At 38.9% G+C, this 17807-nt stretch overlaps 1 protein-coding gene across 1 annotated transcript in view; it reads right to left on the bottom strand.

The window, feature by feature from the left end:
* Positions 1–1403: 1403 nt before the first annotated feature.
* LOC121306680 (GTPase-activating Rap/Ran-GAP domain-like protein 3) overlaps positions 1404–17807 on the bottom strand; it is an 80061-nt gene continuing 63657 nt past the window's right edge. The window contains exons 8-14 of the mRNA XM_041238511.1: positions 16623–16730; positions 16258–16376; positions 15770–15905; positions 10132–10191; positions 4992–5207; positions 4604–4721; positions 1404–3260 (exon numbers count right to left, since the gene is read on the bottom strand). Of these exons, the coding sequence (XP_041094445.1) occupies positions 3101–3260; positions 4604–4721; positions 4992–5207; positions 10132–10191; positions 15770–15905; positions 16258–16376; positions 16623–16730 (917 nt within the window). The 3' untranslated portion in view covers positions 1404–3100. The remainder of the gene's footprint in view (positions 3261–4603; positions 4722–4991; positions 5208–10131; positions 10192–15769; positions 15906–16257; positions 16377–16622; positions 16731–17807) is intronic.

Below are 17807 nucleotides of genomic sequence, written 5' to 3'. Positions count from 1 at the left end.
GTTTTCAGCCACGCTAAGTTCAGAAATGATAGCCATTATTATTATTATTTTTTAAATTTCCCCTTTGACCTGTGACCTTGCAAAGGTCAACCTAAAGTGAGAAAGGGACCTTGACCAGAAAAATTACCCAGGGTGCAATTTAGATGCTACCATCATGTGCAGCACCTCGTTCTACTCGTATTGAATAGAGCTTTTCAGAAAAAAATACTAGGAGCACCCTACTCACTGCTGGCAAATTGCCAGCCGAGGGATAACTGACAAGTTTTATTCAAACTTCAGCCTAACCCTTTGCCCTGTAGGGGATGTTGGTCCTAAAATGTAAGTATTGCTGTAAGACCCTTAGGTACCAGTCTTCCAAATTCTGTGAAACACTTTTGGTTTCAAGTCCCACCACTGGTCATTAAACCCCCTTGAAATTTTAATTTTTGCTATTTGTACCAAGTTTAGGCTGTAATAACTTGCGTGGGGGGGACTCCAAAAAATCACCCAAAAATATGTTTGGATAGATGCTGATTAGATCTACAAGCATCAAGCAAAATATTATGAGGTAGCCATTGGACCCTGCTCTCTAAACTGCTTGTGCAGTTGCCTGCTTCTGAATGAGCAGCAGTGATAGCTGTCAAAGTTAGACCTAGGTGTTACCATTCCAAGCCAAAACATCAGCTTCTGTTAAAGACTGACATTACTGGCTGTGCAGTCGTTATCCTGATGTGTGCAACACCTGCTGATAGGGATTCCCTACTCCCTTGGGGAACTGCAGAACAAATCACACCCGCCGTCCCTAAGCAAGCCTGCAGGGTTTATTAACCAGGGGTCAGATCAAATGCATGCAAGCAGGAGAACAAGGTGGCAAGTTAACACTGCCCCCCTCCCCTACAGTAACTGTTCACTGGGATGTGTTTCAACATCCCCTGATGACAGGACTGAAGAGCAGCTGGACCTCAGATTAGTCCAAAATAAAGAAATAAATCAGACCAACAATCTCTGCCAAAACTGATGTCAATTTGCTTAGAAATATGAAGAGTGCCTAACACAAGCAGTGGGTGGGGCAGTTTATTAATAGCTGCTTTTGAGTGCAGAGGGACACTGGAATAATAGTGGGCTTATCATACCAGCAGGTTTTCCTTTCTCCTGGATGTTGACTGAAATATACCCGGGGGGGCGAGCACTGGGTCTGATGATCATTGTTATATGCAGGCTCAGATAGCTCTTGTGTTATCTATACGCTACGGCTGTGATAGTGAAAAATGCTTGTCAAAGCTGCAGTATTTTGGATGAGACCATCCCCTGTTTAATATTTTCTGGGACTGTGGCTCTGTACCAAATTTACTGAAATATATTTAATGCAAATGTGCAGATTAAATAATACTGAACATAAAACCACACGAGTAAAAACCGAGGTGTCAAATTTCATAAATATTTATTTCATATCAATGAACAAAATTAACTACCTTCACAGCAGTGGTCAACAGCACTTAAAATAGTCAAAATGATAGAAATAATAATAATAATAATAATAATAATAATAATAATAATAATAATAATAATAATAATAGTTCAGTTTCTTTTGAGGCCACATTTTGAAACACAAAACAGTTACAGTTAATACTTGGCATTAAAAACAATGGCAATACAATATATTTTAAGACACTTGGTGTTTTTTTGTTGTTTTTGTTGTTTAATATCACAGAAGTTCAGCAACAGTCTAAACAATAAATATTAATTTAGGTACAAACCCGCTGCTGAAAGTCTAGGTCTAGTGCTCAAGAAAACAAAACAGGGTTGAGCAAAAAAAAAAGAATAATATTGTACAAACTTTAACCAACGAATGTATTCCATTCACCAGTACGTAATAATAAATAACAAGTAAATAATTCTGCAAAAATATTCCCATTTGTTTTTTTCTTCTTTTATTTCTCAAGGCTCATAATAGTGTTCAAGAGTTCACATTTAAACAGAAGTGGTTGCTTGTTTCCAAGTGCAAGAGCAGAAAAGGGACAAGGCAGACATGCACTATACAGAAACAGTAGCCACGCTGTAGGAATGCCACAATAGTGTCGTGAGAATTCCAAGAAATCTTTCAACTTGGAACATCATCTTGCAACCCCCCCCCCCCCAACCCAACCCAACCCCAACAGAAGTATTCAAGGCTTTATTCATCTTTTTTCAGGCTAAACAGGAAACATGTATCCCAGCACAGGGATAAATAAGCATTTGGATTCTGTATGTCTGAATGGGTGTAATGAGGTTCTAACTGGAGTTATTATCCAGTTTCCCAGTACATAATGGCTACGATTTCAAATGCATGCTGCTAAGAATGGCAAGCTGGGCGTGTGTAAAACCTTTCAGCTACCTCTCCCCTCCACCACTGCTTTTCAACTTATTTAACAGCACTGCTTCACCCCTTCAAACAGGCGATGTTGACCTGCTACCCAGTACAGCTGTTTCAACTTCCAGTCAGTACACTATCCTGTTTCATGTCAGTGTAGTATTATTTGGGAAATGCTTTTTTAGCATTAAAAAAATATTTGTAACATGATTATTAGTTTTGACTTAATAATACAGTGGTATTAAAATCCAATATAATTTTCTATATAGATAATTCTTTAATTTAAAACGTGTTTAAAACGTTGAAAGTAGACCACGATATGGTAGAATGGCTGTTGAATTCCTCAATTTTCTGTTGGTTCATCCTTTTAAATAGGTAGACACTGCTGTCTGTCTGATTTGACGTTTAACATTCTTGCAATGAGAACACAAGAGGAGCATTCGGGTTCATTGGAAGTAATGCTGTGCAACACCCACCCTGTTTTCTCAGTTATGCTATTTGCTAGCAATTTAAAAAGCCATTGAGATGCAGAAAAAGACGTCACGACACTTGTATCAAAAATACAGAGGAGATAACAGACAAACCATAACAACTGTCTGTCCGCTATTTAAATACATATCAACCCAAACACAGCAGCATTCCCAGATAATAATAACAACCAGTGAAACACATTGTGACATTCCTATCTTGTGTGTGTGTGTGTGTGTATGTGTGTGAAGAATCTTTTTCCGAGAAGGAAGGCATACAAAAGAAAGGGACTCTGGATTGTCCTCACTTCAAGTCCACAATGTCTTCCTCGAAGGAAGTGGCTAGCACGAAGGGGCTGGTCAGGACAGGGCTCTCCTCTGGGATTCCTGCCGTGTCCGGCTCTGAACTCGTGGAGCAGTGCCGTGGTCCGTCGGAGTCTGTGTCGAAAGACCCGGGAATGATCCTGCAACAGACCCGACAAGAGCATTAAGTCAGATCTGCCATGCAGTTTAATCCCAACATGGATGCTAACCAACTCGATGAGACTTTAACCTGTTAAGTTCAATTTTCTCTTTCACTATACTGTTATGATAACTTACTCTAGTTTTGTTAACCGCAAAAGTCTAAATACAATGCATCGAATGACAAATACAGCTTGTGTTCTGATTTATTCAAAGAAAAAAATGTATTTGGCACTACAGAGAAAGCATAATAATCAAACTAGACAAACCTTTCAACGTGTACCCTGCTGGGATAAGCCACAGTTTTTTTTAAAGCATTTTACAGCACTGAGAAATCATACAAGCATTTCTGAAGCACTTCCTTATTCAACTCAAGATTTGTCTTTTAAAAAAAAAATAGAAAGCAAGGAAAACATAAATTAGATTTTTTTATTTTTATTTTTATTGGACATGTACACATTTTTCTCCATTGCCGTTTAATAATTCTATGAGCAGTTATATAATCATTCCTTTGGCAATTATAGAGAAGTAAATGCATTCGTTGTGAGATGATCTGGGTGCGATCTGATTGCCAGGGTCTCAAGGCTCCCTACGTGAGGCACTTTAGAGGTATCTTCTCTTTTCCATCTATCTGTCATGGCTGTCAGGCTGCTGTTGTATCTTAGCACATCATCACCAATGCCTGTTCCCACAGTGTGTGTGTATAGCGACTGTTACTGTAGGACTGACAGTTTTGACAGTTGACGTGTCGAGAGCCTTGGCGATAGCAGTCAAGTGTGAATGAAAAAATGGAAAGATGCTTTGAGAGTGTTTGTGAGGTCAAGCAAAGCCAGCCTGCCACAGGCATCATGCAATAAACCTCTGATGGTGGGTACACTGATAGATAACACATATCAGGAGTAACAAGGATACTGGAAGATCTCAAGCTTGTATTTTTCTTTTTTTTAATGGTTTATTCTGATAAAAAAAGGCTCAAGCAATAATTCTGTTTTGAATATAGCGTTAAATCACATATTTATTGCAATGCATTCTTGTATACGGCAGTGTGCGTGTACATGATAATTGAAACTTTACATATATCACTTTTGAAGCGCTCATAAAACCTTGACTATGTTATTGGAGTTAAAAGGCTTAGGAGCCAGCTGGATTCTGTCTCAGACAGGGGTGGAGAGGCTGGTGGCTCTTCTGCAGCCAGTCACCAGCAAAGAAGCTCATTGGAATTCTTCCAGCGTTCCGTGCTCTTAAAGCAGCAATGCACAGCTGGAGATCTTGCTTCAGGCATATGGAATCCTAGGTAAGTCAAACCTGTCCTAGTGTGCGGAATGAAGTGTGATGAGAGACCTACCTGTCGCTGCTGGGTGACCTCGCAGCTCCCGGCTTCGCTTCCCCCTCCACCGGTTTCCGGGCATGTTTTTTTTGTTTTTGTGTCGCTTCTGATTTGTTGCTCGTTTCATCAGTTAGGCCTTTAAAAGAGTAAATAAATAAATGCGATTGTGAAAACAGGAAGCATCGTGGGCATAGAAAGAAGGGCTGTTGTATGTTTTGTTACGGGACGCTTTTTAAAAGCCGCCATAAGATTAGCGGTGCCATAATTCAAATTGAATCCCGGGGGCCAGTGACGGAATTGTTCAGCACGTCACAGTGGTTTGCTGTTCCACAAGCACAAGTCAAAGAGCGAACTGAGGTGTTGGCGGTTCGATGCATTGGGAGCTGCAGTGCCGGATGCTTCTTACCCAGCAGCTCCTTGCGTGTTCGACTGGCTATCTCCTTGATCTCCATGCGGGAAAGCGACAGGGAGTGTGTGGCAGGGATGACGGTGGAAGCCACGGCGCTGGAAGTGGGCGTGGCGATGACCTTGTTAACCAGCGGGGATTTCAAGGGCCGCTCGATGCTCCGGCCCACCAGGTTACTGAGGGGGATTTTGTAGATGTGTTTGGACTGCAGTTCACCTTCAACAAACAACCGAGGGAAGAAAGCATCAGATGGGTTTCAGTATTTTAACACCTAACCCATTTAAGGTACTACAAGGGTCATATATGTGCCCCACAAATAAATATAAACTTTCTTATTTTTGCAATGAGGTGCACGAAACCATTTTATTAAATGGTCAGTTTCCTCCTAATTTTAAGAAGAAACCGTTTGAACAGCGCTACATTCCTTGTGTACCTTAAGGGGTGGAGAGGGCATTCAAGAGAGCTATTGGAGGCTCATGCGTGCAGCTGATAGTCTAATTTGATACTTCAGCATAGTTGAAATAAAAGTAGGAAGATGTACTTCATAAATGCTAGTCTGGCTGATTTAAAAGCAGATGCAAAGACGATCTGTGTCAACGTGGATATATACTTTAAAATAAATCAGCAAATAAACATTATAATTGCTTTAATTTTTTAAAATTTTTATTAAAGGCTTGTGGAGGTTAAACACTAAGAATGTCGATGTTCTGGTTTTAAGCATCAGTCATAATGGGAGATGTCTTCTCTAAATGTCTCTGTTCCAGGATAAACTAAACAAATGACACCTGGTACTCTAAAATCAGTGATTGTGTTTTCATCTGTATTCAGTTACCCCCACAACGAGGGGGGAAAACAAAGTCATGAAATGTAGAAATAAATCAGTGATCGTGTGCATGAACTTCTGCTTAATACCTATAATACCACATTGACCACTAGGTGGAGACAAGCAACCATTGTAAAACTACTGGCGCTGCAGTTCATGCTAATGGAAATGAATAAATACGACACGCATGGCGCTCAGTCATAAAAAAAAAATAACTGAAGGGAAATGATTTTGGATAGAGCTTTTGGTTCCATTAAAAACATCACACAACCATAAAATTATTTCAGAAGGCTCCAGTGGGGTTCCTAGGAAATTATCTTTCCTTGTTCTATTACAAAAACTTAAATCCTGTCATCTGGAAAAGGAAAGGTCACAACTATTCAGTCTCTTTGATGATGAGTTTGTTCATATTTGTAATTTACGGTGCTTCATGTTAAATATGAGTTACACATTGTGTTGTACCCCTGCAGCAGCACCGTGTTGCTCAAACTGGCGATTCCTCTTCCAAAGTGTACAGATCATGATGATGACGTGGTTTTATTAAAACGATTATGTACTCCTATTTTGTCTCTGCGAATCGTATATTGTTTAACGTACTGTTGAAATGATTAACTTGCAGTGCACAGCACTTTGTTGGTTTAAAATGAGCTGTGTGTTATTATACACGTTGCCGTTATTGTTAAACAACATTGACCTGTTTGAATGTAATTCTACACAGATCCCTCTAAAATTACATTACGATTTGTGTATTTTTTTTACAGTACCTTAGGTACAGAAATCCTCCGTTATGTGTGTAAACAAGTGAATGTATGAATTGTTGGAAACATACACATGACTGTTTAGGGCTCTGAATCTATCTACAGACTAAAAGACCAGCCGTTTATATGTGTGTGCATTAAGCTTTTCAAAACTGTTGACGGTTTCTCAAAACCTTTCATTCCTGAATACTCTATATAAAAACCGACTTTAATAAAACGAACAGGACCAGAGGTGGGATTTGGGCCATACAACTGGAAGAATTGTTTACATGTAAAGCAATGACGTCAGAACACCTGAAGAGTTTCTCTGCGGAAATGGGGTACTTCATTAAAATTTGCAGCAGTTTGTAGCAAATTGAACCATTCCAGCTGCAGCCCATTTAAATGGAATATTCTGCCGGGGTTTCACGTCATTGGAATAATGTCTGAAGTTGATTAAACTAGTGTGCATGTACTTCTTAGGATTGGACCAACAAAAGCTATTAAAATTACACATCTTAACCTCCCGTCTCCCTTCTTCATAGGAGGCACTGAAATATGATGATCATCGCATCAAGGGATGGGCAAGGTTAGAAAAGTACACTGTGTAACATGACGGCACAGACAATGGTCTTGTATGGATGGATGTTTGCTGGTGATATACTGGTCTCCTTTTGTAACGGTGGGGGATTGTTATAAAAAAAAAATAGCGACAATTCTCTCAAAACCCTGAAAACACCCACTCAGTGGCTATTAATACACACATTGGCCATGTGCTAGGCTGCTAGTTCATTATCATCTTGAGGGTACTCCATATTGCTTAAAGGAGACGATTCAAGATGATATAATAAATACATGTATACCCAACAGACTTTATTTGGAAATATTTTAGAAAGGTACCCTCTGTAGAGACACCATGGTTTCTGCCTAAGGAACATGTTCACTTGTCTGTTGACCAAACAAGACACTGAAGGGTTTATTAGCCAGTGTAGTAATACAACATAAGGCTGGTTTAATGAAGGATGTCTGCCATTGTATTTACAGAGTATTCAAATTCCAAATAGGATGCAGCCCTTAAAGTTGAGAAAAGAGACCCATGAACATGCAAAGCTTTACAAACCTGTTTTAATCCCTGATGTGAATACTGTAAATATAGCTGCTCTTTAAAAAGAGTACAAAGATGCTTTTGCAAACCCAGGATGCACTGGCATTCATTCTGGTGACCAGCTAAAGTGTTGGTAGATGAACAAATGCCACAGCGAGTTATTTTTACAGAATGGTTTTTTATTTTTTTGTATTTTTCACTTTTAAAATTAAAAACTGTAAACACTTCCAATAAATTCACTCGTTGAAAAGTTCAAGAAAACCGTTAGGCCTACAGTATATACTTCATTTGAATATTTCCTGCCAAGACAAAGACATTTTAACAATAAATCAGTTTGTTTGTTGGGCTCTTAGTCCTTCTAAAACCTTGAGATATGTTTTAAATCGCCCTCGGGAAATTTCAAAAAAGCCATTTTTAATATTAGCCACCACTTCAGTTACGAAGCATCACACTTATTTATGTGTATATATATATATATATATATATATATATATATATATATATATATATATATATATATATTTTTTTTTGTGCCACTCTAGGGACCATATCTGATGCAATTGAATCGCAGTGATCTGCTTGACTACAATAAAATACATTAAATAAAGTAAGATCCTGAAACTAACACTGTGAGTTATTGTTTCAGCCAACTATAGGGAACTTGATTTACAAGAACCCTTTACTTCAATATGAATTAATAGCAACTACATATTTTCTTAAATACACTTTGACAATTGCACTAATTAATTTAGAGCAATGTGACAATACAGCATTCAATTGCAGCAATTACAGTGCTTGTCCACCCAGTGTCACTGTACTGCCACCATCCACGAATACGTGCTGTCCTTTGCAAGGCTCTAATTACATGTATTACTCTAAAAGAAAATTGCACTGGTTTAAATATTGACAGCATCACTGTTCATTTGTTTACTTTACATTCTTAATAATCTTCTGTAAGAGAAACTTCTTTAGGGATGCAATTATGTTTCTGCAGTCTTGGCACAATTCTGCAGCACTATAATGCATGAGCAGCCAGAGCAATGTAAACCTGACTAGAGAGCGTAATTAAAATGTGATCAGAAGTGATGGACTGAGCTGAAGCAAAGCACTGAACTGTGCTTCAAGACTTCAGGAGGCGAGGCCAGCTGATCTTACATGTCAGTGGATGGATTTGCATTACACTGACGCACTCCATGGTTTTAATGTAACAAGACCTGAACATGCCTTCAATTGCCATAGCACCAGTTCCCTCATCTTTGTCTGACAGATTTATGTTGCACAATAGAAAGAGATCATAGGTAGATTTAAAACCCACCAAAAAAGTGTTATGGTAGTGCGTGGTTTAGCTTTTAATTGGATAAACAGAAACTTGACTTCTTCAACCATTTTGCAGTTTAAATTGGTTGCAGTTAATCTGAATTGGCCAAACTTCATTGTTATTTCATCTGTTAAATTCTGAATCCAGGTTAGTTCAAAACAATGAGATAATGGTTTGTAAAGGAGGCATTAAAAGTTAATGGCTATGACAAAAATTTGGGAGTGATGTATGTTAGGAGTGTACACCTAATTTGGAAGAATTTAACCACCAGGTGGCAATGTGTACAATACAGAATCCTACATATAGAAAAACCTGTGTCAATATGCTGCCAATAGGTGGCACTGTGGGCCATATTTACCAAGCTTTTGCTCCAGTAAAGTTACCAATCGGGCGAGAAACAACTAAGAAAAGGTCAAGGAACACACATTCATGCGAGAAAGGACACGTGCTATTACTCTTCCATACAGTGTGTTTGCACATACCTTTTATAAACAATGTATATACTGATGAAAGTAAAAACGGAATGTCAAGGTGAGGGTGATTGACTTGCATGTCCCGTCTAGTGATTGGATATTTGAGGATTTGTGTTTCTTTTAACCAGACAGCAAGTTTAACAACATGCAGCATAGCAGGTGATGAGGGTACCAGTTTTTTTTTTTTTTAATCAATGTATAAACCAAAAAGAAGATTTTTGGAAATGTTTCTTTTGAGTCAGAAGCCTAACTGGTAGCAGAAAGAGCTTTTCTTTGCCTCAAATCTCCTTGGAGAATACATTGTTTAAATAGAGGTAAAACATGCTCTTGTGTAATTCAAACTATAACTTCAAACACAGGCAAAACTAAAAGAAATGAAGTTATATTTCTGATAGTTTTACCTCTTAATCATGCTGTTCCACAATGTATCAGAAAGAGCTTTTAATAATAATAATGATATGAAATGGTTAATAAGGTTTAGGGGGTTTATCTGTTCTAGCATGCTCCCAAACCTATATTAAACTATTCGCAGTGGCTCTAAATTATTAATGAAGTGTACATGCCAGTATGTCTTATTGTTATAACTGGTGATGTAAATTTATATTATGACGTGCAGGTTTCTAAACACAAATCAATGGTTAGTTGCAACATGTGGGTGTTAAAATCTAGAGAGGTCTTAAATACCTTCAGCTTCTTTTGACATGTACAGGGAAAGTTTGGTTCCGTACGGGATCCTAATAGAATCTGATATTTAAAAGAGACACAAGCATGATAAATCACATATACAAGATGAGCACAACAAATACAGGTACATTGATCCTGTCATTCCGCATCACTGATCTGTCGGCTTACTGTCAAACCGTTGCCCGCTGGTACAGAGAACACCCCCTTATTAAATATGCACTTGGCTTGCATTAGCTGACTTTGATGGAAGGTGCTGGGCATATAATGCAATTTGAAAACAACAACTGACAAACTAGGGCAAGGGGCCACATTTATAAACTGATGACATTTTCACCACTGAATTAACAAATAGGTTTTGGAAATGCTCTATAATGCGTAAAAAGCACATCACCATACTCTCCAAATTAAGTGCATTAGTAATATGTTACAGAAGTTGCAAATGGCTACGTTTAAAACAAATCTGCAATGCACAAAATAAAAAGGTTACAGCAAAAGAAAAACCCTGACGGGCATCGAGAATAAGGGCTTGAATGTGCTGTAATCATTTTCACAGCATCCTGCCCTTACTGTCACAATGTAGTTCTGTAAAATTGTTTAAATTTCTCTATCTGTGTATTTTATTTGTAAGGAAAAGGCATTCTCCTGTATTTGAAATAGTCATGCCTGAAATGGTACAGGGCACCCGGCAGTATCTGCATTAAAACGCATTGACCTTCGCTGCTTCCTGTGTTGCCTGTATCACAGACTTCCACTTCCTCTATAAAAACCAGACTGTTTCCACTGTTGCCTCCCCCCGGTGTCATTTGGAGAAGCCCTGGGGTGTGTCCAGTAACATGCCAGCAGCATCCAGATGTGCCACACACTACTTGCACCTGGAAAAACAGCTGCTTTTCCACAGGGTGAAAACGCTCAGTCCATACACAGCCTGCCCATTGGTTAGAGAGTGTCTCAGCTTGCACAGGGTGCAGTACGCAATCTAAGTGAACAGGGTGCATCTATAGACTAGCGGTATCATCCCGCGACGATCTGGCCAACACCATATGAAAGCAACGGCAGCGATAGAGAAGGCAGAATACCTTGCGTGCCACACGTCGTCTGTCTGTCCTGGGCTTAACTGTTTCAGTGGTTTTTTAGTGAGTACAGTAAAGCCATAAGTACTGGGAGGCACTCAGTGACAGCAGAATGACAAAACCATTATTTCAAATGGAGCCTCCTTGCTGTATAAACCACCCTCCACATGCACAGAGTTTTAATGAAGATGATTCCACTGGTCACGCTTCTTTGAATACATTTTTACATGTCTTCACACAGCATGTTTATATACTATAATAGTGTTCAATTTAATCATGTGCACGGGAAAGTGTGTGTGACTGAGCTGGAAAACAGCAGAAAGCCCATTTTCCCCTGCAGAAGAGAAGTCCGTGTTGCTCAGTTGGTACTGCAAGTGAACTGCAGGCAACAGGCTCAAGATACTAAGAAGAGACACCGTAATATTCTCAAAAGATTCTCTGTTGCAGCCTGAGTTTGTTCCAAGCAGGCATTACATTCAAGTGCATTTATAAATTGCAATACAGTTTTGTTTTCTGAAGTGCTACTGTTACTCTGAGCACTCGGATGTTGCTCACTGTTCTGTTTGTCTCAGCTGTAGCCTGCACAGTGTGACAGTACATTAGTGTAGCAGGACCTTACTGTTTCTATTTCTGCTGCTTTCAGATCGAGCTGGCTTTAATTCTCTGAACAAAGAAGAAAGATAAAATTAAGTATTTTTTACAATCAGACATTTTAGGCTGCACTTTTATGCACGCCCCTGACTGTAGCATATGCTTAGCAGGAAATCAATACCTCCGTCGTTGTTTACTTCTCACTACAAGCAAGAAGGCAAATTAGCTGAACATCTATCTCTTCAGAATTAACGGGTGTCGGGCAAGCCAGCTCTCAAAGGCAAATATCCAACCCTATCCACTGAAAGCAGTAAAATGTAGGTGCACAGCTGTGTAATGATAATGTGGTCCTACTTTAGAAGCAGCTATTTTAGCTGTGGGAGCTGCAAACATAATCACTATATCCTGCTGAAAAAAAAAAAAAAAAAAATCACAATAATATAATTATTATCCAACCATGGCGAGATGTAAATTTGTAATCCAGTGCCAGTCGTGATGTAGGTTTGATTTTTTTTTGTTACAGAAACTCAACTCGCTCATTCCCATGTGAGGATATTTCCAGGGAGTTCTATTGAGTTATTAATGTCCAGCACTGAGGTCATTATTTGCTAGATCACTGCCACACAAAAGACAAAATACATTGCCTACAAGCGAGTGAGTACCGCATGGTTTAGGGGATCTGTTTTATTTATTTGTATAATATGTATTTTTGAACTGTTTAAGTTAAAAAATATAAGAAAATAGATTATATTTAGGGCTTCTGATTTTTGGTTTTAACTGATAAAACCTGATAAAACACCCCGGATACAAAAAAATAGAAAAAAATGAAATTGGTGGATAGCCAATAAACACCGGAAAACACTGGAAAAACTGTGGAAATGGTTAATCAATTCACGGTGACTTTACCTTTTTCCCATAAAAAAAAAAAAAATGTACTACAAAAATAATAATAAATACATTTCCCAGTGCCGCTGGGCAATGTCCCGCCTTCCTGACTATCATTGATTCGTTCTGAATACTTTAAACCCGCCCCAATTACTGAGTGACAGCACATTCCTACATTTCTATTGGAGACTCTGCTTGCGAGATTTAAAACGAGATTACAATCAGGATGGAGGCTTGTTAGTGGGATTTAAAGCTGTATTACAGTTAAGATACAAAAATGCCTCCACACAAAAACCCCATGACCAGAGGGATTTTGTTGTGGAAGACAGCAAAGGAAAGAAGGTACAACTTAAGTGTACAAGTACTGTTGAGTTACTATACATATTTTGACAGAAAAAAAAACACTCAAGCATTTTGAAAAGTAACCAAAAACATTAATTTCATACAGTATATAAAAAACGAAAGCCCCGAAAAAAATGATTTACATAAAACTCAAATAGGTAAAAAATAAGCACCGAAAAATTCAAATAAAAACTGAAAAACAGAAGCCCTAATTATATTACAGCAAGGCAACCTCTTGACTCCTAGCATAGCCTCACATCTTTCCAATATGTATCTCTGGGGTTTTTATGGATATTGTATGACTAGTATCTATCACTAAGCCCTGCCCAGGTGTAGAAAGCAGCAGCAGTAGCTCTCCAGATGGTTGACTTCACTGATTTTCTTAATAAAAACCTCCTGCAACTTCATCTCCCTTCAAAGGAAGCCTCTCATAAATCAACAGCTGGCTCTTAATGAATCAAAGAGAATTCAATTACAGAGCCTTATGTTTTTCTTCATTTCTGCCTACGAGTAATGCTTTAATTCTGTCTGGCTCCCTCTGGTCTGGGATTAAACTGAAACGCAGGTCCAGGCAAAACTTCGAATTGGTATTTACCTCGACTGTGTCGGCGCGTTGTTATTAAAAGCTAGCAAAGGTTGCCCTTTCGAGTTAAGCTTTTGTGGTGATTATTATTATTATTATTATTATTATTATTATTATTATTATTATTATTATTTCAATGTTATAACAATTGTGTGTCTGCTCTTTGATTTCGAGCTGCTGTCGACCCCTGAACCATGCTATTCAGACCAACATCGAAGCACCACTGTTTTGTTGGCCCAATACATTAATGAAGCTTTGCATTCTTGCATCTCTGCTCCCTGTGGCTGTTTTTCAGTTTATTTTTGCATTCTGTCTCAGTCCCTTGCCTGCTCTGCATCATAAGGGTTAGAACTGAGCATGAGCTGAGTACTCTATTGTAATCATTGCCTTTTGCTGGCTCAATATTTATCCTGCATTTCAGATCGTCCAATCCACTGTCTACTCATGCTCCCCCTATTCCCTGTGCTGAGTTTCCATTCTGTGCTGCCCAGCCGAGAAGACCTGCCATCTCCGTGACTCCACCTCCTGCATTTCAATGCCGTGATCGCTGATTCCGCCCCACCCCCTCTCTACACTTCCAGACTGCCAGCCCAAGCATCAGTGTCTGCATTTCAATTGGGATCCAAACGCTGCAGAAAAAAAGCATTCCTGCAGAGTCTAGAGCAGGGGTGTCAAACTCGTTTCATTTAGCGGACCTGATCCGATACCCTGGCGCTTGGTATGGGCCGAGTGACAGCACAAAGTCGAATCCAAAACCTCAAAGTTATTGTATATAACAAAAAATATCATACATAGCACCTTTGATTATTTTACTCACCGTCACCTCTTAGAACATGTGTGCAAACATGCCTCCAGCGAGTTCCTTCACAGCAACACTAATTGTCATGTTGCTGCAATTGCTGTCAATCGCCGACCACTTGGGTGAGACGGCAGTGAGTCAGCTGGTTCAAGTTTCGACACCAGTGATACCAGAACAAGGGTTTCAGTTCTGATTTGTAAGTTTTGTAGAGAGAAGTGTCATCGTGCCTTTATCCATGAAGAGAAAGGTGGAACAAGAGTGCTGTGTGTTTCAAGAGGAACAGGGAATTTCATATTTCTTTGTGGGCATGAATGTAATGCCAATGTGCTTAATTTGTAACAACATGTGTCTGTTGTGAAATAATATAACATTACAAAGACACGATGAAGCAAACTATGGCAAGAAATATGATAAATATACAGGAGCGTTATGTGAAGGTGAATGCTTGTAGCAGAAGCGATGCTGCTGTTAAGGCCAGCTATGTGATTGCTCACAAAATAGCTGTTTCTTCAAAACCATTTTCTGAGTTTTTAAAGAAATGCTGCTAAAAGCTGCTGAAATAGTGTGTCCTGAGAAGCAGCAGGCTTTCTCAGTCATCAATACCAACAAATGAAAATGTTATTAACTCGATACTCAAGAAATCCTTCATTCAAATATTTGTCCCAGCACTCCTTTTTTCTGCAGTTTTTTTTTACCTGTTTCCTATTGAATGAAAAAATGATATTATGCAATATTCCGTGGGCCGGATGACGTCGCTCCGAGGATCGGATCCAGCCCGCGGGCCGTATGTTTGACACCCCTGCTTTAGAGTCTCACAGCACTTTGTCTCAGAGCCTGTCTAGAATTATGCAGCATTGGGAACTGAAGACTCAAGTCCCCTGTCCTCTTTAAAATGTCATTTTTAAAGTAAATGCAGGGACAGCTTCTACCCAGGACAGCTTCTACCCTGGATAAGATATCCACGTATCTGAATGCATGATTCTGCTTCAACCACATCAGCTATAGAACTGACTCATGTTGCTTCATAAAGTCCAATAAAACGTTAACATATTGAATTACATACAGCTTTGTAGTTTCCCATATTATTTTTACAAAAAAATGAACAAAATTTAAAAAATGTGAAAATCTAACATGAAATTCTGCAGGATTTACTGAATGTAACATAGATCATTTACAATCAACACAGTTTTGAAGCATTAGGGAAACTCCTAAACTGAGCAGAGTGGTGGGGGGCATGCACGGTTGTTCTGCTTTAAAGTGTCCCTCACCACATAACAGGCTATGGGATACAATGGGATAGCAGCCTGCAGCTTACATCGCAACAAGCATCTCTTTTATTGTATTTTAGACAGAAGGTAGCAAGCTTACCGTCTCCTAAAGGTGAGGGAAAGGTGGGCATCTCATAGCCAGTGGGGGTCTGTGGAGAGCTGTGTGAACTGGGCTCCTTGGAACTGCTATTGGAGGCAGAATTCACCGCAGTGGAGGAGGTGAAGTAGATATCTGACTGGAATAGCACAGTGTGTTGTTAGGTATTTTATTTAATGAAAGCATAACCTTTTAACTTAATGTTTGTTTATTATCATTTAAATAGAGAATGACAGAGAATACATAGATGCTAAACAGGGAAGATATTTTTAAATATAGGATAGAAAATATCCTGTTCGCATGTTTCCACACCCAACCCAATGATAAATTAAATGTTTTGTAGGTTCTGGTCAATTTTTTTTTAATTGACCAAATTCGATATGGTTCCAGTTTCAGCTACATGCACACCCCTAGGTACAATTTTAAAGACAGTCTGTCTTTCTGTGTATACAGATGCAAACTAAGGTTTTAGTTCTTTAGGTTTTTCTTACTCTCGAAGCGACAAGTTGAAGTTCAGGCACTACAGCGGTGTGGACTAGATTTCCATTCACCACTAATCGGATCTCGATGGAGTCGGTAGTGAAAGCCAGGATATAAGGGAAAGCACACACTGGAATGAAAGAAAAAAAAGAATTATTCAGTTCAAGCAATGCATCCAGTTGCTGTCAAAAACATTGGATGTATATTATACTGCAATTATTCTTTGCATAAAATACCTCTGCACCCCTTGTGATATATCTGTGATGCTCAATGACCTCAATTCTGATGTCACGATCTGATGTTGTTACTATTGCTTGCATGGCCATCGGCCATCTATGCACAGCTGTGAGTTAATGTATAGTAAAGAGATGCCTACCTATGGAATTGGGAACTTGATTCCAGCTAAAGTGGAAATCAGAAGCAGATGACTGGATCATAGGGGTCGCTCCATTGAAAGGGCAAACTTTCTTGTAGGAACAGGCATCTGCAAAAAAAAAAAAAAAAAAAAAAAAAAAAAAACGCTTTCAGTTAAACAGTGTCAGAAAAATAACTTTAATGACGTCAAGCATGCAAGTGACTTTGGGTTGTTGTTTTTCTCTTTTAGCAGATTTCAAACTTCAAGGTTGTGTATCCATTGAAAGCAGATGTACATCAGTTTTAATCTGGTTAGCAGCGCCAAACCAACAACTTGGCTGACCTTTTAAATATGGGATGTGTTCAGCTAAGACGGACAGTTTAAATTTTTTCTGACTTCAGACTTTGCTAAAATTGTTGCCAATGAGGCTATATTCTGGTAGGAGATATAAATGTCTGAACACAACAACATGATTGCCACCAATGCATAAAAGAACCTCCCAAAGCACAAAAATAAACCAAGAAAAAAAAAACTGTTCTATTTTTTTTTTTATTCTGCATTTCCCAAGGTCTGCAAACTTCTATATTTACATATAAAGTAGTTTCTCAGTTTGTTTTGCCTAGAAGAACTACACTGCTTTGCCTGTTAATCTCGCTGTTGTCCTCTATAAGGGCTATGCATTCTTGGACTGTTACCTACATTCGCCATACAAAAGAGTGAGCGTGTTTATCAAGAAATATTATAGCAAGAAAATTACACCATCAAATACAATACACTGTAGGCTGGTGATATCAATATCCAGATATTTGATTGTCTGAATGCCTGTCAGATTGTGACAGTGCTATTAATACTCCTGTCAGTCATACCAGCATTCAAGATGTAAAACAATCCCAAGCTATTGTTTACCAGATCTTAACCCCTGTGTGAGATAACACTGACGCTCCAGCACACAAGTAGCAGAGACCTTTAGTTATCAGCAAATAAATACCATTCTCTAATGTGCCAGTGATAAGTGCGAGCACATTCTCTGACTTTTGAAGAATACGCTTTCCCTTATGTTCAGCAGATCTTAGGTTTTGAAGTACGAAACGGTCAATTCAGCTCGGAGAATCCGCAATGAATGAATGACTGCAGATGATTTAATAACTGTGATGGGCGCTAAGAACCAAGTTTTACAATTCATAATAATGCAGTAGAGGTGTTGCT

Source organism: Polyodon spathula, chromosome 49 (genome assembly GCF_017654505.1).
Source record: "Polyodon spathula isolate WHYD16114869_AA chromosome 49, ASM1765450v1, whole genome shotgun sequence".
NCBI lineage: Eukaryota > Metazoa > Chordata > Actinopteri > Acipenseriformes > Polyodontidae > Polyodon > Polyodon spathula.
The sequence above is the reverse complement of the archived record's forward strand: the minus strand, read 5'-3'. Positions and strand labels throughout refer to the sequence as shown.